The 20,959-nt window shown below is 45.6% G+C and overlaps 1 protein-coding gene across 1 annotated transcript in view; it reads left to right on the forward strand.

The window, feature by feature from the left end:
* The first annotated feature begins 1,962 nt into the window (after positions 1–1,962).
* Positions 1,963–20,959, forward strand: part of Jaml (junction adhesion molecule like) — a 29,748-nt gene continuing 10,751 nt past the window's right edge. Inside the window, exons 1-6 of the mRNA XM_021637905.2 lie at positions 1,963–2,108; positions 5,580–5,676; positions 6,912–6,974; positions 10,105–10,259; positions 11,475–11,700; positions 17,146–17,258. Coding sequence (XP_021493580.1) covers positions 6,932–6,974; positions 10,105–10,259; positions 11,475–11,700; positions 17,146–17,258 — 537 coding nt within the window. The 5' untranslated portion in view covers positions 1,963–2,108; positions 5,580–5,676; positions 6,912–6,931. The remainder of the gene's footprint in view (positions 2,109–5,579; positions 5,677–6,911; positions 6,975–10,104; positions 10,260–11,474; positions 11,701–17,145; positions 17,259–20,959) is intronic.

Raw genomic sequence — 20,959 nt, forward strand, 5'->3', positions numbered from 1 at the left:
TGAGTTTTATGCAGTGGGCTCTTAAAGCTATTACAAAAATGTGAATTTATAAAGTACTTTGTTTTCCCTGTGACCTGTTTTGGCCACTTGAGGACATCTTAGCTGTCGCAGCTCCTGAGTCAGCACTAAGACTTTAGAAGGGAAAGTTGCCTGTGTACCCCGTGTGTGTGTGTGTGTGTGTGTGTGTGTGTGCATGCACAACTCGTACATGAACACATATGAGTGCACACACACACACACACACACACACACGCAATTATGTTTGCATGTGTTGTTGCGAAATTGTGCTTTGCAGCAACAGAAAACCTGGAGGCCAAACCCTGAGCCAGAATGTTCTGTTGTCACTGAGCTCTCATTCTGAAGTGGGACTCTAGAAGATCCATGGACTGGACCGAGACTCTTATTTAATTGCACAACTCAAAACTTTCCTGCCAGAAGAGTCCACACCGGTGTTAGATTCTTCGCTTCTGTATCTCACTGACTTTTAAAATTAAATTAAGTGTTTTGTTTCCAGGAAGGTATGAGCTGTAAGACTACGTGCACAGACATTGTGACTCATGGAATCTTTACTCCACTGTAGTCAATAAACTTCTTTGCACCTTCTGGCTGACCTTTTCGTGTCTATCTCTATATTAAGATGAGAAGTCTCTTGTGAAAGAGAGGGGTTTGTGGTGTTTTTTTTGTTGTTGTTGTTTTGTTTTTTGTTTTTTGTCTGAGCTGTATGTCAGCAAGACCCTGCATAGTTCTAGTGGTGTGCTGGAGCCAGCTCATATAGCAGGAGTGTTTCTAGAAATTTTGTGAGCCAAGTGGCAAACTGCTGGTGGCATAAAATAGACCGTAGAGGGAATGTTTATACGAGCCCCATGCAGTGTAGTCTTGAGGTGAGAAACACTGGACAATTTTCAGGACAGGATAAAATTTCATAATACCCAGGCTTGGGTCAGTCCAATAGAGCTAAGGGTGAACGTGTATTTATGAGAATACTGACTTTGAAGTGGTGATTAAAATGGAGAGGCATCAAGCAGCCTGGAAGCCCTGAGGATGGCCACGCTACTCAAAGGGCTTGGTGGAAGAACAGCTTGCTCCCTGTTTGAAGGCAGTCCTCACCGTCGGAGGAAACCTACATGGTGGGCAGGAGTCCCGAATCTTTGGAAGCAGCTGAAGGTAACTGATTGTCCGGGCTGCAGCTGTGTGGTTAAAGAAAAAAAAATAAAAAATTAAGTGAAACTGCTGTATCAGAAACACAGCCAAATGTTTTTTACTCATCTTAAATTAATTGTGCTTTATTTACATAAAGCTGATTTCTCAGCAGATGCTTCATGCCAGTCAAGATTTTTTGCGTTGTTTTGTTTCATTTAGATAGGGGCTCACTGTGTAGCCCAGGCTGGCTCCTCCTGCCTGAGCCTTCTGGCTATACACTGCTACACCTGACCCGTTTGAGATTTTGCTTTCCAGAAGGGTAGGTGACACCTACAGGGACCTGGAAAGTGAGGCTTCTGTAAGTTGCAAGTCTTTCCATTTAGAACAAAGAATGTAAATGTCACAAGTGGGACCTCTGTGTCAGCCCCTCCACAGCTCCAGGACATCACAGAAGAGACGGCCGAAAGTAAAAGCCAGATGATTAGGAATGCCATGCATCTGGATAGGACATGGCCATTGTACGTAATCACATCCATGCACACAGGCACACACCACACACACTACGCACCCCCCCCCCCCACGCACACAAGAGTAGGACTAGTTGGGGAGAGGAAGGGGATCAGCAGTGGTGAGACGGGAATAAGACAGGGTGAGGTGGGTGAATATGGCCATCACAGCACATTGAGTAAAGTTGGTGAAACTGACCCAACTTAAATTAAGAATAATGAAATTATGTAAGTGCAGATTGGGTCGTTAGCTGGATGACTGAAAGGGGAACTTTGATTAGAAGGTTCCTGTTTGTGTTTCCGCAGCCACCTCAGAAAGCATGCACACATCTGTTTTGCTTTGAGTCTGACCTACTGTGCCGGCAGAAGTCTCTCGGCTGTTGTGGGTGATGCGGTGGCAGAAGATCCTGGTGCTGGCACGAGATTGCGGTACATTGCTTTTCCTGGGCACTGTCATCTTGGGTAAGCAGTGACTCTGTGTGCTGTGAGCCACGGTGTGAGCTGTTCTGAGGAGAAGCCTGGTTTCCTTCAAAGGAAGGCGGGTTGAATTGGCACTCCTGTCGGATGAGGAGGCAGGCGATACACTGAATTCCCAGTCTGCTGGGGGGCTGCCGTGAGCTAAGCAAGTAGGTGCAGCCCTGGATTGTGTAGTGCACTTTGTGCCAGTCTTTTCAGAGAAAGGAGAAACAAGTTTTGCCGTGCTAAGCCAGAACGAGGTTGTTTACAGTCTCCGGCTTTCCTGTTGCCGCTGGCTCTAGGCAGAGTCGTGACGGGCTGTCCTTGAGCTCATCATAGCTGTACTCCTACCTCACTGTTTGTTTTGTCCCTGTTCTGGATCAGTCACCAAGGCAGCAGTTCAAGTCTCCCCAGAGAGTGAGATGATTTTCTTTACCCATCACACCCTGGCATAGCCCACACCTCCAGAAAGGCAGATGCAGGCTGGGTTATGACATGCTGGTGTGGAAGGAGCGGGAAATGGTTAACGGTTCCCAAGGTCCCACCTGGATAGCGTGTAACCCAGGTTGTGCTTCAAGAGCCACAAAGCAACCAATACCCGCCCCCCCCACCTGTATTACACGGTCTCAGAAGGAAAATCAGGGACATATTTTAAGAGGTTTGTATCTCAGAATGGTCAGCAGGACTTATATACTTAAAATTTTCTGAGAGTCCAAAGGTACACAGGAACGGGCAGGGGAGTTGGAGGGACTTACTGTCACAGTGGAGTGAGGCATGAGTGAGAATGCCCCACAGCCATCTGTTTCTGTAGCCTTTGTGACTACCAGGGGCAGAGAGGTTAGGAGACATCACCCTGGTCTTCCAGTGTCTTACAATATTGTCAGGTCTGAGGGCCATTTGTACATTCTGTGTGGTATTCTCATTGCTACACGTCTCTTCTTTGAATCTCCCTCCCTACCCATAGTTGTACTGAGAAGGAACACTCCCCATTCATTATTAATAATAGGAAAGTGTTCCCGGTGGCTACACACACTCTAGGACTGACAGGAGATCTTTGCCGGAGTTACTGTGAAGGAGCTGTGAGCTTAGGTCAGAAAGCTCGGCCAGCACGTGGAGTAACTGGCTGTGTGGTACTACCTGACGCTTCTCTGGTTCAGTGTCCGGAAAGGGAAAGGGAGCAGGGTGCGGATGGCAGCTTAACAAGCCTATTGGCAAGGTTGTGCTTCTGAAAGCAGTAGTTGGAATTTTAAAAACCAGGATTCCATTTATGTGCGTTTAGACTTCAGAATTTTGACAATCATGTATGTTTCAAAATATATGTGTGTGTGTATGTATATGTATGTGTATATAGTCATGTCCTAAATAACACTGTAGTGCACAATGCACAGACAGTGGTCCTATAAGATTATACAGCCTTAGTAGCATCGTAGCCATCTTAGTTCATGTAAGTGAACTCTAGGATGGTCACAAAATGGAATTTCCTGATGATGTACTCCCCCTCACTAATGATGTATGATTGTGTGTGTGTGTGTGCGTGCGTGTGTGTGTGTGTGTGATGTGTATATATGTATATAAAAAAAGAATTTCTGAATATTTGCCACCTACTCAGGAAATTGAAACTTGACTAGAGGAGTCTTGGTAAATTTCCAAGGTGTCATGAGCTTGTTTGAGAAGCTGTAAACTGAGGATTTCCTGTCCCGTCCCCGTCCCCAACCCACCATGCTGGCTCTAGAGCTGTTGTGATACACAGACACCTTCTCAGCCTCTTGTAGCTTAACATCTTGGGGAGTGGGAGGAAGAGCAAATAGTCACCCCAACAAATAGATGACTACAAGTTATGACAGATGTCCTGAAAGAGAGATAAATAGCACCATGAAGGTATGTGACTAGGCAGCCTGTCCTGGGATGGATAGCCAAGGAGAGGTTTCCCTGAAATGACATTTAACTTGACATCTGAAAGATGAACCAACAGGTTTAAGGACATGAAGGTATGCGCAGTGGGGTTTGGAAGGACATTTGCTCAGGCAGAGCAGATTAATCTTATTTCTCCAAATAAATCCCAGGGAGTCTACGCTAAGACATCAGCAACATCAACAGATGTCGAGAAATGTAGCAATGTGATGATACAGGCTGGGTTTGAAAGATCCAGAAATCTAGAATCCCTGGGAGTAAATTCGGAGTGTGCCAATCTGCTGTGTGTTCTTAGGCAAACCTTGGTTTCCCCATCTGCAAAAAGTCTCATGGTTGTGGTGAAGATTGAGTGAGTTAGTGTGTAAACTGCTCAGACAGTCCCTGGCACTACAACTTTTTGTGTTTATTGCATATCAGTATTATTGCCGCTGGCTCTAGGCAGAGTCGTGACGGGCTGTCCTTGAGCTCATCATAGCTGTACTCCTACCTCACTGTTTGTTTTGTCCCTGTTCTGGATCAGTCACCAAGGCAGCAGTTCAAGTCTCGCCAGAGAGTGAGACGATTTTCAGTATTGCATATTGTTCAGTTCTTGTGTAGTTGCCTATCAACTAGGGGAAAAATAGTCTGAGCCTATAACGTTAATGTTCAGTTCCAGGTGGTTGAGCCTGGAAAATAACTTGTTAAAAAAATTCACATTCAGTGCTCTTTCTTCTAAAAATCATTGCTTCCCCCCCCCCCCCCAGTTCACACAGAGATCTATCAGTGCCCTTGAGCATTTAAGACTGAAAATGGGTATTGTTGATCCTCCACACTCTATACTTCTTAAAATTGGTTTGAAGGAGGCTAGGTACGGCCCTGAGTGAGTAAGTCAGTCCTTTTCAAGTTGCTAGTTTCCTTGTAAATAGTGTCAAGGGGTCGCAGGATGCCCTGAAGCTGACTTCTAGGTAATGGTCACATTGTCGGTGACAAACATTTACCTGGCATGCTCCCAGCAATATAGATCCAGCAGCACAGTCATGGAGCACAAATACAAACAAGACACACGTGGTCCTTTCCCTGACAATGTATAGGCGTTGTTGACAGACAGGCAAGTGGTGTGCTCTTGAGGGAATCCTATGAGAGCTGGGAGCTGTTTGCTGAGCAGAGTAGGGGGCTCTGTAAATCCCCAGGAAGGCGACAGCGTTCTTGGATGCCTGCATGTGATGCGCTAGAGTTAAGGCATGCTACATGATGGCCACTAACTGTGTATATGTCAGGGAAGGTGGTCAGCAGAGAGTAGATACGTGTTTTTAGTGGAGGGGCTTCTGTTTGACTCCTGACATAGCTGGAGCAGTTCAGTTGTGCTCTCTTTATTTAGGGTGGTAGCACAGCTTCTAGTTCATTCTGATAGTTTACCGTTCCAATAAAGGTAGACGCTCAGAGCCTGGAGTCTCTAAAGTCATGGGCTGGTCTCTGGGTTCTTGGGTTCTAGAAAATGGGATCCTGTCTAGCGATTCTTCCTCTTTTTCAAAGCACTGTTATCTAGATGATCATATCTGATCCTTACCTTGTTATCCTGTGTTGTAGGTGAGGAAGCTAAGGTATAGTGAGTCCAGGAACACTGAGAAGGAGTCCCCTCGCACAGTTTCCATTTTCCAAGTGGATTTTGTTGATTGGAATACAGGTAAGGCATCTTTTTGGAAATTTAAAAATGTGTATTTATTTTATTTTTTAGAATTCTGTGTATATGTTTGTGTGGGAGTATTTGTACATGCATACTGGAGATGGGAGGCATTAGATGTCCCTGGAGCTGGAGTCCCATGAGCCAGAAGATATGGGTTGAGAAGCAAAGTCATTCTCTGCAAGAACGTACATGCCCTCGAGGAGCCATTGCTCCAACCCTGGGCAACTGAGGAAATGGCTAGTGCCAGAAGTCCCAGAAGAGCTGCCCGGTACCCCTGTAATTAAAGCAGGAAGGGGCCTTTCTGAGCAGTTCTGAGTAGAATACTTCTCATGGCCGAGTGGGAAGGAGTTGGGGGTTCACACATGAGATGGTTATGGTAATAGGTCTGACTCCCAAGATGGACTGAGTTGTAGTTTCTTAGTGTTAGGGCTCTTCAGTTTGGCTAAAAACATTTAGGAGAACTTCATATAGAATAGTGAGTCATTTCCAAAAGCTGGTGGATATTATGAAATTAATAGCACAGACAAAACAGAGACATTAGAAATGGTTTTGCATGCAGCTCAATTCTTAATTCTACCCACACTATCCTGCCCTTTAAAGGTTGAAAAAAAGTAAGTCTTTTATGTGGTGTCTTTGTACTTTAAATTTGATAAGTAATACTTTTAAGGCTTAAAATTTCCCCTTTTGTGAGCTGAAGCCATGACTCTGTTAGCAGAGTCATTGATCAATCAGTCACATCCATTCTTTGTATATTTCTTTTCTTGCCTGGACTGAACAGTCCTTGCGTGGCATCAAGGCAGCAATTCCAGTTCAGCTGGCGGGACAGGTAAAATGTTGAGGCTCCGGGGTCCTGTAGCATGGTGTGTGTGAAGTGTCCAGGAATATCTAGGGTGGTTGTCTTGAGGGCTTCTATGGGGACTCATTTGCCCTTTTTGTTTGGAGACACGACTTCATCTGACCTTCCCTTCCGGCCAACGTGAAGACCTCCAGTGTCTCTCCAAACATCCCTAAGTTTTGTCTTGTCGTAGCCCTTCTCAGCATCTGATGTTGTCTTGCTCGTACAGATGCTTGCTTTTCTCTTTCCCACTCTTCCTCATATGTAACTTGGAGCTTCGTCTCCCATGGCACAGCCAGTGCCTCAGACAGAACCTGGCGATCACTGGCGATCACTGTCGGTTTGTTCAGTTAGTAATGTTCTCTGGATATAATTTTCCGATTTTTCTTTTAATCTTAAGATTGAAGACTTGAAAGCAGCATGCTTTTCCTCTTGAAACTGATTGTGATTCCACTGTACCTGGGTAAGTACAAGCAAGAGACTAAGGGCAATATGTAAATTCTCCTTTGTCTCATGCCTGCATTTAAAAAAAAAAACATTTATTTATTTGTTTGTTTGTTCGATTAGTGTTGTGAGGAAGGGCATGTGGATGGCAGAGACACATTGCAGGAGCTGGTCCTTTCCTTTTACCATGTAGTTTCCTGGAATTGAACTCGGGTCTTCAGAGTGGCAAGTGCCTTTACCCTTGGAGCCAACTTGCTGGCCCTCGTCTCATACATTTTTAAGAGTTAATTTTATGTATGTTTGAGTCCCTTTGATTTGTGGGATGTGGACACCCTGAGCTGGAGTTTCTTGGTGCTGGTAAAACCACTCTTTTAAAAGCAGGTGTTCGACTCTTCTTGTCTTCTTCTGTTTCTATTGGGCACAGACTGTCTATCTTGGGTCCCTCCTGGATATTCTATATGCTTGTGTGAATCAAAGGAAGTTTCTCTATGGCATTCCTACACTTTACACTGGTGTCTGTCAATTACAGCTGGGCTCAGGCCTGGAAGGGGAATTACCAAGGAGAAGTGGAAGAGCTCTTCTATTTGTTCTTATGTCTTAGCCAGGTGGATATTTTTTGTGGTTTCTAAACACAGGGAGTCCTTTCTCAATTTGTAGTTGCATTCTTTGCCTGGAACTCTCTGTTCCTCCCACTTGCTCCCCACCCCCCCTGCCCTCCCCCCCAAAAAAAAAAAAAAAAAGAAAAAGCTTGCTCAAGCCTTCCGGATTCTTTAAACTTCCCCTGAGTTTTACTTCCTCCTGGGAAGCCGGCTTTGGCTTAGTAGACTGGGTGGGAATCTTTCATTCAAACTTTGCCTGGGTGCTCAGGAAGCTCCCGCTGCCCAGCGCCACCTCTTTCTTTTCTCTTTCTCTTTTTTGGCCTGTATCTTGTTTCTTATTCCATGGAAATAGATTTGTAGGAAGAAGAAATTAATGTGGTCCTTTGCCCTCTTATTTACTAAGTTAATTTGTAACCAGGGTCTTTCTTTGTGAATGAAAATGAGGACATGGCTGCTCCTAGGTTTGGTTGAGGAGAAGGTTTTTATTGTAGATATGAGGAAGAGTGCAGCCAGAGGCATCTGGGAGGGTCCAGACCGAACATGGCCAGCAGAACAGACCAGGTCATGAGAGGAGAGCGAGGTGGGAAAGGGAGAGAAGAAGAGAAAAGAGAGGGGCAAGGGTCAGGAACTACAGAGGACTAAGAGAGGAACCAAGAGAGAGAAGAACCAAGAGGCCAAGAGAACAAACGGAGGCCAAAGAAAGTGTGTAGGGATATGTCTGAATCCGAAGCTGGGAAAAGAGAAGGGAAGCTCAGGGACTGGAGAGGTTTAGGATAGGGGGCTGTGTGAGAAGGGCTGAGAGTAGCCAGGACTCTGTAGAAGATACTCGCCATGCTGAGAGAAAAGGGTGCAGTGGGGTGTGGGGAGCATGAGCTTAGGCATGTTAAATGAGCACTACAGTTAGCCATTTGTCCGGGGTTTCTTTGGGACCTGATACTACCCAGCCCAGGTTGGCCTTGAACTCAGTGTTTTCTTTTCTCTGCCTCAGTGTTGGGATCACAGACATGCATTCCCATGCCCAACTCTTTATTATTGCTTATTATTTTACTTATTTATGTGGAGGTAAGAGTATGGAGGTCAGAGTATGACTTGCGGGATTTGGTTCTTGCACCATGTGGGTCTACAGATTGAACAGAGGAAATCAGGCTTGGTGACATCTCACTGGCCCATCATTTTATTTATTTAGAACTGTAGACAGTGAATCTTGACTCGGCAAAACAAACAAAAGGGCTGCTTTTGCTCAATTCCAGGTCACATAGAACACATACACACACACACACACACACACATACACACACACACACACACACACACACACACACACTCACACATTCAATTCTTCCCCACAGGAAAATTCCAAATAGTTGCTGGAGCTAGTTTGATTTAAAAAATACCTCCATCCAAAGGGCTGAGAGTTCCTATGTTCTTTTCCATCCTCCCTACTGTGGGAGCCTGCTGCTGCACAGGAAATTCTCTCTCTTCTCTCAGGGGAGAGAGCTTGGATGAAAAGGCTGGCACCTTTCCTGTTCATTCCCATATGTGTTCATTTGGCTCTTTGACACCACCTGGACAGCATCTAAATTTGTCTCTCTGTTTTGTTCTTTTTGCCAAAAGATACCTTGTGAAAACAGAAATGCCCTTGCTGTGGTTTTCTCTCTTAGTGACCTCTTGAAATTCTGTGAGCAACAAGCAGATGATGGGGACAAGGGAAGCCATGCCTGGAAATGCCTCTTACAAGCTGGGGCTGCTGACAAGGCTGGGAGGACAGGGCTGGGAGAGAGCAACTGCGAAGGAAATTCAAAGAGAAAGTTGTGCTCCACTCTGGCCCACTTAACTGTAGAAAGACTCAGCCAGCAAATGCAGAGATAAGCTTTAGTAAACTGACTAAATAAAGGAAAAAAAGGAAGACAAGAAAGCCTCTAGTGAGCAGATTATTCAGATATGATCGAACAAAAACCACTTCCTGTTTAACCCCAAGAACACCACGCGCAGCAGAGCAAGGTGGCACACGCATGTAATCCCAGCACTCAGGGAGGCAGAGGCAGGTGGATCTTTGTGAGTTCGAGGCCAGCATGATCTACAAAGTGAGTCCAAGATAGTCAAGGCTACACAGAGAAACCCTGTCTTGAAAACCCAACCCAAACCAACCAACCAACCACCCAACCAAAAACAACAACCCCCCCCCCCCCACCATATGCAGAGCTAAGAGATTAAGTAAGTGGACGTGGACTTTAGGATTTCCTTTTATTAGTAAGGCAGGGAGGAGAAATTCTAGAAAAGGGGAAGGGAACTATTGAGGCCAAGGGAACCAGCAAGCTCTTTTTTTCCACTTTGAAGGGTGTAAATTCCTTCAGACTTGGAACCATTGTAGATAAGCAGAAAAGATGGCTCTCCTTTTCCTTGCTGGTTTGAGTGAGGAGCCTCCAAGCACTTCCACTATGCTGAATCATGGATGGAGGGGTATTGGGTAGTATCTAGAGACAGATACTGAGTTTCGTTGTTGAAGTTACTTGTCTAAATAATTTGTCTTCTTGCCGTTAACCCCTGTAGGTTATTCTCAGGGCCTGGCGGCCTTCACCGTTTCCTCTCCTGAGCTGAGAGTGCACGTGGGTGATTCAGCTTTGTTGGGATGTGTTGTCCAGAGCACAGAAGAGAAACATGTCATCAAAGTAGATTGGGTGCTCTCAAAAGGGGAACGTGCTGAGGTGAGGGTGGGGCAGCCCTTGGCTGATGACATCAAGATGGGATGGGTGTGGGAGGATCCGTTTTTGAGTCTTTGAGGGAACGTTGCAAGAGCTTTGGAAGGAACCATCACTGGGCCTCCTTTTAGCTTGGCCCCTGGTATGTGTGTCATCAGCAGGGCAGATTAACCCATCTCCCCTGCTGTGAGGAAGAAAGTGACCATAAGGCAACCAGTGCTTACTGGCTCAGGGCCAATGGGAGTTCTCTCAGTTTGCTTTCACTGTCTCCTGCCCTATATGGCAGGAAAGGTGGATGTGAGAGGCAGTTTCTGTAGTCTAGACAGAAGAGCTCTGAGCTAGGTGGTACAGGCATCTCTCTGGGTGGCGGGATAGATTCTTTGACCTTTCTTTGACTCTGGGGGAGCCATACTTTGCTTCTTTGCATCTGCTTGAAGTGTTGGGATTAACAGCCAGGCAGGACATGTACTTTCATGAGCTCTCTGACTGGGAAACTGCTTTCAGCCTCTGTCACAAAGTCCATGGAGATGTGTGGGTGTCAGGATCACCTGTGAAACTTGGCCCAAGTAGTTTGCTGTTAGCAATGGAATAGCAATATTTACACATCGGTGACTGCTTGCGTCGCTGAGAGCATAGTCTCTGACAATCCTGCAATGCTGCTTCACTCAGAATTACATTTCTATTTGCCATTATAGAAGAAGCAGAGCTATGGTGAAAGTAGACTAAGTTCCCCAGGGCTCCGCCTTCCAGCCTGTTACCATTCCTGCTGATGACTCCTCTTGTGTTAGGATATTGCTGGCTGGAGGAGGGCAGGGTTAAGGGGAGTGGCAGCTAGCTTGCAAGAAACAGCCCACAATACTAGAGGAATTAGGCCATACATTTGAATGGTATCTCACCTGCCCTGCCATGAGACAGGAAATGGTTTCAAACAGTTCCAGTCCTCAGAGTGATCCTCAGAGAAGGTGTTGCATTTTCCCTTATGCTGTAAGGAATGAAAATGTGGGTACCCTGTTTCATTTGTCTGTACAGAACCTTAGTCAGAGAGTCTTGTACAGGAGAGAGAGCTACCTGTTACATCATCATTATTAATATTATTATTAGCTGAGTACCTCTTGGTCACTATGATGGTGATAACTTTGATGTCTCCACATAATGGTCTTTTCCTCCAGACTCTTAGGTCTTGTCCCTGTCTTGATTTTCTCCAATGTTTGTTACTCTCAGAATGAATACGTGCTATACTATTACTCCAACCTTAGCGTGCCTACGGGGCGCTTCCAGAACCGCTCGCGTTTGGTGGGTGACGTCTTACAAAATGACGGTTCTCTCCTGCTCCAAAATGTGCAAGAGGCTGACCAGGGAACCTACACTTGTGAAATACGCCTCCAAAGTGAGAGCTTCGTGTATAAAAAGTCCGTGGTGCTGCGCGTGCTGCCAGAGGAGCCTAAAGGTAGGCGGACACTGACCCAAAGAGGGGCCAGAGGGCAACAGTGCTGTGGAAGAGGGCGGGGAGCTGATCCACTGCCGGCCTGTAGGCCAAAACTCACCTTAGGGGAATCTTTAATAAGTGGTAACTATTAGTCTGAGCCTAATCCCTCTTCACAACCCCTGGGAAGCTTTCCATCTTGCAGAGGAGGTGACCCAGGCTTGGCGAGGCTGAGCCATGTGCCTAAGGGCACCTATTTATAGACATCTAACTGATACTTGGGCCTTGGAGCCGTTCCACTTCCTTTCAGTTAGGCACATTGATGCCACATCCAGGTTTTATAGGTATTATCTACGTCAGGAGTTCTGGGGCTTAAGGAAGGGAGCAGCTTTCTCTCACTTCTTTGCATCTTGCTTTCCTGTCTGTAAATAGAAGGAGTGATGTCAGTGGATGGGTAGCTTTAATTAGACAGTACTGGGGATTGAACCCTGGGGTCTCATGCTCAGTGTGCCGCACTCAGTGAGACACAGTCTCCCTGAGCTATACCCCAGCCTTGCTTAGTGGTTTTAAGATTGCCCTTTTGTGGAAACCTGAACTTCTGGGGCATCTCTGGCAGCATGAGGGCAGGGCAGGGGTTGGCAGAAGACCCCCTCACAGAGGATCCCCGCTCTTCACCCACAACAACCAAGGTCATTTTCCTTGTCACTATTCTGTTCTTGGTGATGTCAGGCCGGCTTTGTTTACAGTAGGAATCTACTGCTTTCAAACAGTCTGCAAATGACAGTTTGAACTGAGGAGATTGGAATTGTGGCAGGGTGGACATTGGAAAGGTTTTTCTCCTCTCTGACCAAGCAGAAAGGATCACAGCCAAGACCATAACCCAGATGAGGCATTACACTCCAGAGAAGTCTCAAGAAGTCTCACAGGCAACGGTGGAAGCTGTTGTTGGTCTTTAAGGCAAAGGGGGAGGGCCAACTAGCTGCTGGAAGGAAGGTTTCCCCAGAGACGGAGGGCTGCAAGTAACTTTCAATGCCAAAGACCATTCTTTACTTAGAAATGTAGACTGTTTTTTTTTTTCAATTTATTTTTTCGATTTATTTTATTCAGATGAGTGCTTTTCCTGGATGTATATCTGTGCACCACATGCATGTCTGGTGCCTGAGGAAGTAGTGAGCCTCCGTGTGGGTGCTGGGAATCGAATCTTGGTCCTTCGAAAGGATGACAGGGACTCTTAACCACTGAGCCAACTCTCCAGCCCTGGGATGGTGACGTTTTTAGACTGAACTAGAAGTGCCAGCTCATGGAACTTGACATTCCATGGGTGTTCTGGACTCTTTTGTTGTGTGAACAATTTTCACACTTCTCTTTTCTAATAGACTAATGATATCCAAATTAATCATACCCAGGGCATCTAAAATTTGTTTGCTGTATCCATATAAACTTTTCCAAATAAAATATGTAAAGAAAAACTGTCGGAAAACCACAAAGCTATCTATCTCATTCTTAGCCAACTGTGATGGTCCGAGCCTGTGACCCCAGCACTTGAGAGGTTGAAGTATTCAAGAGTTCAAGTTCATTCTCAGCTACATAGAAAGTTTGAGACTAGCCTGTCTCACAAAACAAAAAGAAAACAATATGCACACACCCTTCATGAGTGTGAGAACTAACACAGAGACCCATGAGTAGACAAGGTGAGAGACTTTGGAGCACGCAGCCCCGAAAGGGATGTTGTCATCAAAGCTCTCCTCTCAAGGCTCGGGGAAGCCTGTAGAAGAGGAGGCAGAATCCCTGTAAGAGCCAGAGGGGATGCATGATACCAAGGAAATGGTGCCTTCCAGACACAACAGAACTGACACTCAAATGAACCCACAAAGACCATGGCAGCACTGGGTCAAGCCATTCAAAGTTCCAGCACTCAGAGGGAGGAGTGGCCGTGGGCTCCCACTGCAACCAGGAAGCTGCTTCAGGTGGTACCCACCGGAAAGATCAGTTTTCTTCCACGGAGTCTTTACTGGCTATAGTAGCTGCTCCTCAGGGCAGCCCCATGCCCAGCAGATGAAGGTGCTCTCGCGAACACGCACAAAAACCTCAGCGGTATTTTGTAGACCTTTGGTCTCATTTTTCTTTGTTTAAGCATTTTCGTCATCAGTCTTTTGCTTGTTTGTTTTGATTTTCATCTTTGTGGTCTTATGGGGTTTGTTTTTGTGTGCTGTATTTATTATTTTTGTTGTTTTGTCTGTTTTCTTAAGAGAGGGAGAGACAAAAAGAACATGAAGTGTGTAGAGGGAGGAGGGGGATCCGAGAGGGAAGACATGATCTAAATTTATTGTGTGAAAAAAATTTTCCAATTAAAAAGAGTATGGGACAGGGGCTGGAGAGATGGTCGAGAGCATACATGGTTCTTGCAGAGGACTAGAGCTTGATTTCCGGTTTACAGTGGCCTATAACTAGCTCCACGGGGACCAACTCCTCTGGTCTATTTGGGCACCTGCACTCACATGCATATATCACCCCCTCTACACATATTCATAATTAAAAAATAATAAAAACGAATCTTTAATAAGCATGTCAGAGAGGAACAGTGGATGGCTTCAGGGCTGCTTGCCTGAGAGCAGAGGGCCATAGTCTAGGGCCTCCATTATCCCCTTCTGGCTTTGGTCTCTAGCCGCTGCACTCCTACCCCCCCCCACACTCCATACCTTGCCTTTCTCTCTCATGATGCTCGTCACACCCATACAATTGTGTCTTCCCTGCTTGTCTGTCTCTGACAAGCCTTTGGCATAGTACTTGGTAGAGTGTAGGCAATCAATACACATTAGAGTAATGGATGAAATTATTAAACCAGTGTGCCTCCTGTGAATCCAATTTGTGAGAATGCATTTTGTGCGTGCGTGCGTGTGTGTGTGTGTGTGTGTGTGTGTGTGTGTGTGTGTGTGTTTGAGGCAGGGCTTCTTTGTGTAGCCTTGGCTTCCCTGGAACTAACTCTGTAGACTAGGCTGGCCTCGAACTCACAGAGACCCCCCTGCCTCTGCCTCCCTGGGATTAAAGGGGTGTGCAACGCTCTGGGTACTTCTTCTTATCTTAATTCCAAAGCTGTGGTCCTCCAGGGAAAGGGAGGAAGTCTGATGTTTTCCTTCCCTCAAGATTCTCCCTTTGTGTTCCTTTTCTACCTTCATTCTCCGATGCTGTACCTTCACCCTTCTCAAAGTGCAATCCACAAAATAGCTGCCTTTCCTGGTTTAGTGGATATAAAGAAGGATTAATAGGAGCCAATGTCAAGAGCTGGAGAAGCCAGGGAAACTAGAATCACAATACAGTGGTCAGGTGTTTCCTTAATTGCTGATGAGTCAACCCCATTTCTTCCCCCTTCAGCCAGAACAGGAACAGATAGCTCTAAGCCCTAACCGTTTGGCCTCCATGCTGGGTGAACCACGGCCCACTTGTTTATGGTCATCTCTGATCACATGGACACTCCATGTATAGTCATGTGAGATTTTTCTTTGCGAAGTGCACTCTCCAGTTCATAATCCTCCTGCAATTCCACTGCTTCAGTGCCTTTCCCGTAGTCCCTGAATATTTCAGATGAAAACAACGCTGGTTTCCAGTCCTTTTGCTCTAGACCCAGGCCTCCTTCTGCTAACATGATGTGATAGAGTACAGCACACCAGAAAGCTTGTGGTTTGTTTGCACTTGGGCTCAGGTTTGAGTTCTGACTTTTCTTTTTACTGTTCACGTGGCTTTGAGCTCCCCTCACTATTCTTTCCCGTAAAATGGAGAGCAATACGGTAAGAGCCTAAAAACATTATATTTTCTTCAGCTGGGGATACAGTTCTACAGCTGAGCATGCCGTTAACATATATGAGTCACTTAGTGGGCTCAGATCATAGGGGCTGAACATGCATGTTATGACTAATTGCTACACAGCCTATAAGGGGTCTGGTACATGCTCCGTGCATTAAAAAGGACTCAGAATGTTCAGTTGTTATTGATTTAAAAGCTAGTGTTCAGTTCTTAATGTGCTGATGTGATTGAAAGGGAGTTTCCTTCTCTACTGATGCCCTTTGGAGTGGGTTTTCACTGCCTGCAGAATTCTCTCCACTGAGTTTAAGTTCATACTGTTTTCTTTTGCTTTCTTCCCACTGCGTAGCTCTCTTGCTGGGCAGGAAGTTCATGTTCTCCAAGGGAGGCAACTTAGATGAAAAGCCTGCTTATGCTCTGCGTGTGTTCACCCAGAGCCTTTGCTTGGCATTCTTTTGAAAGAACTCTGTCTACTTGAGACTCAGGCCCATGTCTCCTTGGTGTATCACCTGCCTTTGCTTTTGTAATTGACCTCATGGTTGCTTTGTGTAAGGCAGCATGGAAAAGCTGGCAGTATCCTCCTTGCTTTCCTCTCAAGGACCTCTTAGAACGGCTTATTCAGAGAGACTATAGCAGTGTCAGCTGCTTACACAACAGTAGAAGGATGCTCCTATGAGTTGGAAGGCTGGGGGAGCTGGAAGTGGGGCTGGGGTCAGATGCGGAGGTAGGGTTCTGGAGAGGGCAGGACTGAAACAACCAGCGAAGCCAAGGGGAGAGCTGGCTACTTCCTTGGCCTAATTTGCAAGGCGTCTCATGACCGGTGTTGAAGCCAGAAGTAAATCTCAGGCAAGTCCCAAAATAACTTGTAAAATGAGTACAGGAGTTTGAAGAAAGTTACCCACAATTCATCTTTTTTTCTCCAGTTAAGAGAATGAGAACGTTAAACATGACAATGAGTTTTCTGTTTTTCTGCTTCCTATTTGTGCTATGCCGAAGTGGGTCTCTATGTCCATGAACAGAAAGTGAGGGCTTTTCCTGTGCTTACTGTGGACTTCAAATACAAGAGAAATTCTGGAGAAGGAGAAAGATGAAGGAGGCAAAGGCAAGCAGAAAGAGCTTACTGCAGTGTCAAAACAGCAGAAACCTCAGACTTGGTGCCTGTGGAGAGCAAGCACATTCTCTCATGTGGGGATGCCATGTTGCTTTGAGAGAAGAGGCTCTTGGATATCTTGTTCACGTCATTGGTAGTGACAGTGGCATTCTGCTGTTGAGAATCTTTAGGTAGACTTAATTTATTATTATTGTGTGTGTGTGTGTGGGTGGGTGTATGTGTGTACATGGGTGCTGCATACAAACAAGGTCACGGTTGTATTTGCCCTCTCTCTCCACCATTTTGCCTTGAGATAGGCCTCTTACAAAGCTGGACACGCCACCACTTGGCTAGGATGGCTGGCCAGTGAGTTCTCAGGTTTACCTGTTTCAGTTCCTGAATTCCGTGGTTCCAAGGTGCTGTGCAACCATGCCTGGCTAGGGATTTACACTCGGGTTCTTTGGCTTGCAGAATGAGCACTCTTACCCACTGAGTCATCTCCTCAGCTGCCAGACTTTATTGTCTAGAAAGTCTATTTGATTACGCAATAAGTCTGACTCAATTTACCATTTTATTCCCAGAGCTCACAGTCCGTGTGGGTGATTCAGCTCAGATGGGATGTTTTTTCCAGAGCACAGGAGAGAGACAGGTGACCAAAGTTGACTGGATGTTTTCTTCAGGAAACCATGCCAAGGTAAGGAGGAGGGAGCATCACTGTACTAGAAAACCCTGGCTGGAAGCAGAGCAGAGCAGGGCGAGGAGAATCAGTTGTCAGGTACCATGTGGTGAGGTGACATTCCAAAAGCCTGGGCCTTAGAGTTCTCAGATCTGGCTTCTGCTTTAGCCACTAGGCTGGACAACCTTGGCTTCTTGGTGGGAAGTATGATTCTGTTGAAGGAAAGGGGGAAAAGTGAGGGAGGAGAATAAGGAAGGGGAGGAGGAGGAGAAGGAGAAGGGAAAGAGGAGAAAGGTGAAGGGAGGGGGAGGTATGGGAGGCAGAGAGGAAGGGTGGGTGGGGAGGAGATAATTGCTTAACCCTTAAGATTTCCAAGATCCTAACTTGCAGTTGGACGTGGAAAGCACTTTGTATATGGTATAGCCACTGCGTTTGAGAAACCTTTTACCTCCTTCTTTTTTTTGTAAAATCCTTACCAAAGGGGGCTGATTTTTGTGGCCTATTCCAGAAAGCAATAGGCTAGGCATAAGAACACAACTGCCTTCTTACCCTAACGTGTGTTGTTTCTGTAAGCATGGCCTGGGGCTCCATTACTCACTTTGTGTGATGAAGAAAATTTTTTTTCACCTTTATGAACTTTCCAGGGCTTGGGATTGGTGGATCCTTGGAAGCCAGAGTGAGTAATAATTCATGGGAACCATAAAACCATAAAACAATAAATAGCAACAATAAATAGTATTTAAGGCGAGCAAGCCCATTTCCAGGCTCAGAACTCTGTACTCATTTCTTCTCTTTCTTTTGAGTTAGTTCACTGGACTGACAGATCTCAGCTATGACATGGTGATGTCTTTAGGGGTCAAAATGTATAACGATGCTGGCGAGATGGCCCAACAGATATGGGTACTCACTTCCAAGCTCGATGACCTGAGGGTCCCATATGGTACAGGAGAGAACAGAGTCCTACAGGTTCTGACTTTTTACATTCGCATCATGCAAGTGCCCCTCAATAAGATGTAATAAAGATGTGTTATGGGTGGCATCTTAGTTGGCCCATTGATAAAACTTAAAGTGCAAAGTTGCTAAGTGAAAACATACTCCAGGTCATCTTGCACGTCCCTGATTCTTGGATGCTATCTGAGAGCATCGAAAGGATGGCCATGGTAGAGGGTGGGAGTGATATGTAGCCACAGGTTAGCTCTTAAGAGCTTGTCATGCATTGAAGTTTTTATTTACTTATTCTTTATTTTCTGTGCGTGGGTGTTTTACATTCACATATGTATATGCACCATATGCTTGTCTGGAGGAAAGAGGGCATCAGATTTCCTGGAACTGGAGTGTAGACAGCTGTGAGCCATCTTGTGGCTGCTGGGAATGGATCCTGGGTCCTCTTTAAGAACAAGTACTATTAACTGCTCAGCTGACCTGGACCAGCAGATAGTTCTGTATTGGCAGGGTCCTAAGTGGGAGGTGGCTTTGAAATGAGAAGGTAAAGAAAAAGACAGGAATTGGGAGTTCTAACACAAGCTTGGAATTGCTTGGCATTGAGAGGCTTAGCATAAGCTGATGGCTCATAAAAGCCAGTTTTTAAAGAAGTGCTATACCAAGCTGGGTGGTGGTGGTGCACACCTTTAATCCCAGCACGCAGGAAGCAGAAGCAGGCAGATCTCTATGAGTTCGAGGCCAGCCTGGTGTATGGAGCTCATTCCAGGACAGCCAGGGCTACACAGAGAAACCCTGTCTCAAAAACAAAACAAAACAAACAAACAAACAGAACAGCACCCTATCCAGCATTTTTTAGGGGAGAAATGGGACGGAGTCTGCAGAAACTATCATACAGTGGGAAGAAGTCAGCAGGAAGCTAAGCAGGTAGTCTTTCACAAGGACATTATAGGCTGAGCACAGATTTGCCTTGAGTCTAATAACTATGGCCCCTCAGGGTGGGAATGGTTGCTTTCTCAGGATCTTCAGATCCACAGGTCCCCAATGCCCTAGCCCCAGGCCATTACAGGTTCAGCCAACCATGTTTCTGGTTTTAGAGAAGGAGCTATGTTCCTTTGACACACATCAGGGCCTCAGGGAAAGCCTTGGATTGGCCCAGACCTAACGCTCAGTCCAGTTCTCTGGCCCCCAATGTCATGCACCAAATGATTTACAGCAGAGGGAAGAGCTGGGGCCAGGTCTCTCCATTTGTGTTTCCATGTATATGTATATATATATGTATATGTATATGAGTATGTATGTATGTATGTATGTATGTATGTTTGTATGTATGTATGTATGTATGTATGTATGTATCACTAGCTTCACTGAAAAGCTTTTCTTTCCTATTTTTTTTTAAAAGTCTAGAGTTAGAGACGTAGCTCATTATATATAGAACACTTGCTTTGTAGGCGAAAGGCCCTGGTTTTAATCCTTATTACTATCTCTACCACAACAACTGTCACTAATATCCACATGCCTCTGTATGACATTTCAACATCCGTTTATTTAAAGACCCTGTTCTGATGGGACAGTAACAGTAAAGATGGAGGCTATTCACAGTGAAACAATGGTTGGGTGAGTATTGACAAATAAGAAATCGCTGTGAAGAACCATTAAGCTGGGTTCTGCAGTTGTTGTTCATGTCGATAGTCAGGGAAGCCTCCTGAAGGTGACATTTAGATAGTGGCCTGGAGAAAGTGAGGAGAGAGAACCAAACCGGAGGGTTCTAGTTTCAGGAGTCTCCAGAACAGTAGTCCCGAGACAAGCGTTGAGGAAGTAGCTGTGTAGCTAAATCTAGGGAAGGAATTGAAAATAGATGTGAGAGAGGGAAAAGAGACTGGGAAAGATCCCCATGTAGGGCCTGTAGAGGCATGAGGGGCCAGGGGAAGGTTTAGAGCAGGACAATGGCATGCTGGATCTTAGGGTTTAAAAGACCCATCTGCTGAGGACAGTCTGTGGGGGAGGGTGAACAGGGAGAAAGGTGAGAGAGCCTTGCTGGAAGAGACGAGGTGTGGGGTGGGCCTGGCATGATAGTGGCTGGGAGCTAAGACAGGAAAGCTGGGCTCAGGGTGTACTTTGAAGGCAGAGGGCACAGGATTTTTTTTTTTTTTTCTGGGGAGTTAGATACAAGTTGCTCAAGAAAGAGGAATTAAAGGTGACTCCAAGATCCTTAACCTGAGCATCTGGAAGAAGACATTGCCATTTACCAAAATGGGCTGGGCTGGAAAGAACTGGTTTGGGGGCAACAGGCAACTTTAGACATGCTTTAGCTGCCCATTGGAAATTCAACTGGAAGTGACAGACAGTAGAGTATAATTTTGCCTTTTTTCTGGAAAAGAGCAGAGAATGAAATAATTTTACTTTACTTTCTTATTCTCTGTGTCTCTCTGTCTCTGGCTGTCACTGTGCCTCTGTGTCTCTGTGTCTGTCTGTCTGTCTCTTGTCTTTAGCTCTTGCTTTGGGAACTCAGGACTTCACATACACTAGGCAGCATTCTGCTACGGAATTATAACCCTAGGCCTCTTTTCACTTCTTATTCTGAGACACAGTCTGGTTAAATTACTCACTTGAACTTGTCATCCTGAGTATCTAGGATTCCAGGCCAGAAACACTGGGCCCTTTTAAACCTACCCCTTCTGGTAAAACATTTGTTTATGGGTTTTGTTTTTGTTTTTGTTTTTGTTTTTGTTTTTTGGCGTCGTGCTTAGCAGTACACACGTGTTTATACACATGCGTAT

The sequence above is a fragment of the Meriones unguiculatus genome, chromosome 1 (genome assembly GCF_030254825.1).
Source record: "Meriones unguiculatus strain TT.TT164.6M chromosome 1, Bangor_MerUng_6.1, whole genome shotgun sequence".
Lineage (NCBI taxonomy): Eukaryota > Metazoa > Chordata > Mammalia > Rodentia > Muridae > Meriones > Meriones unguiculatus.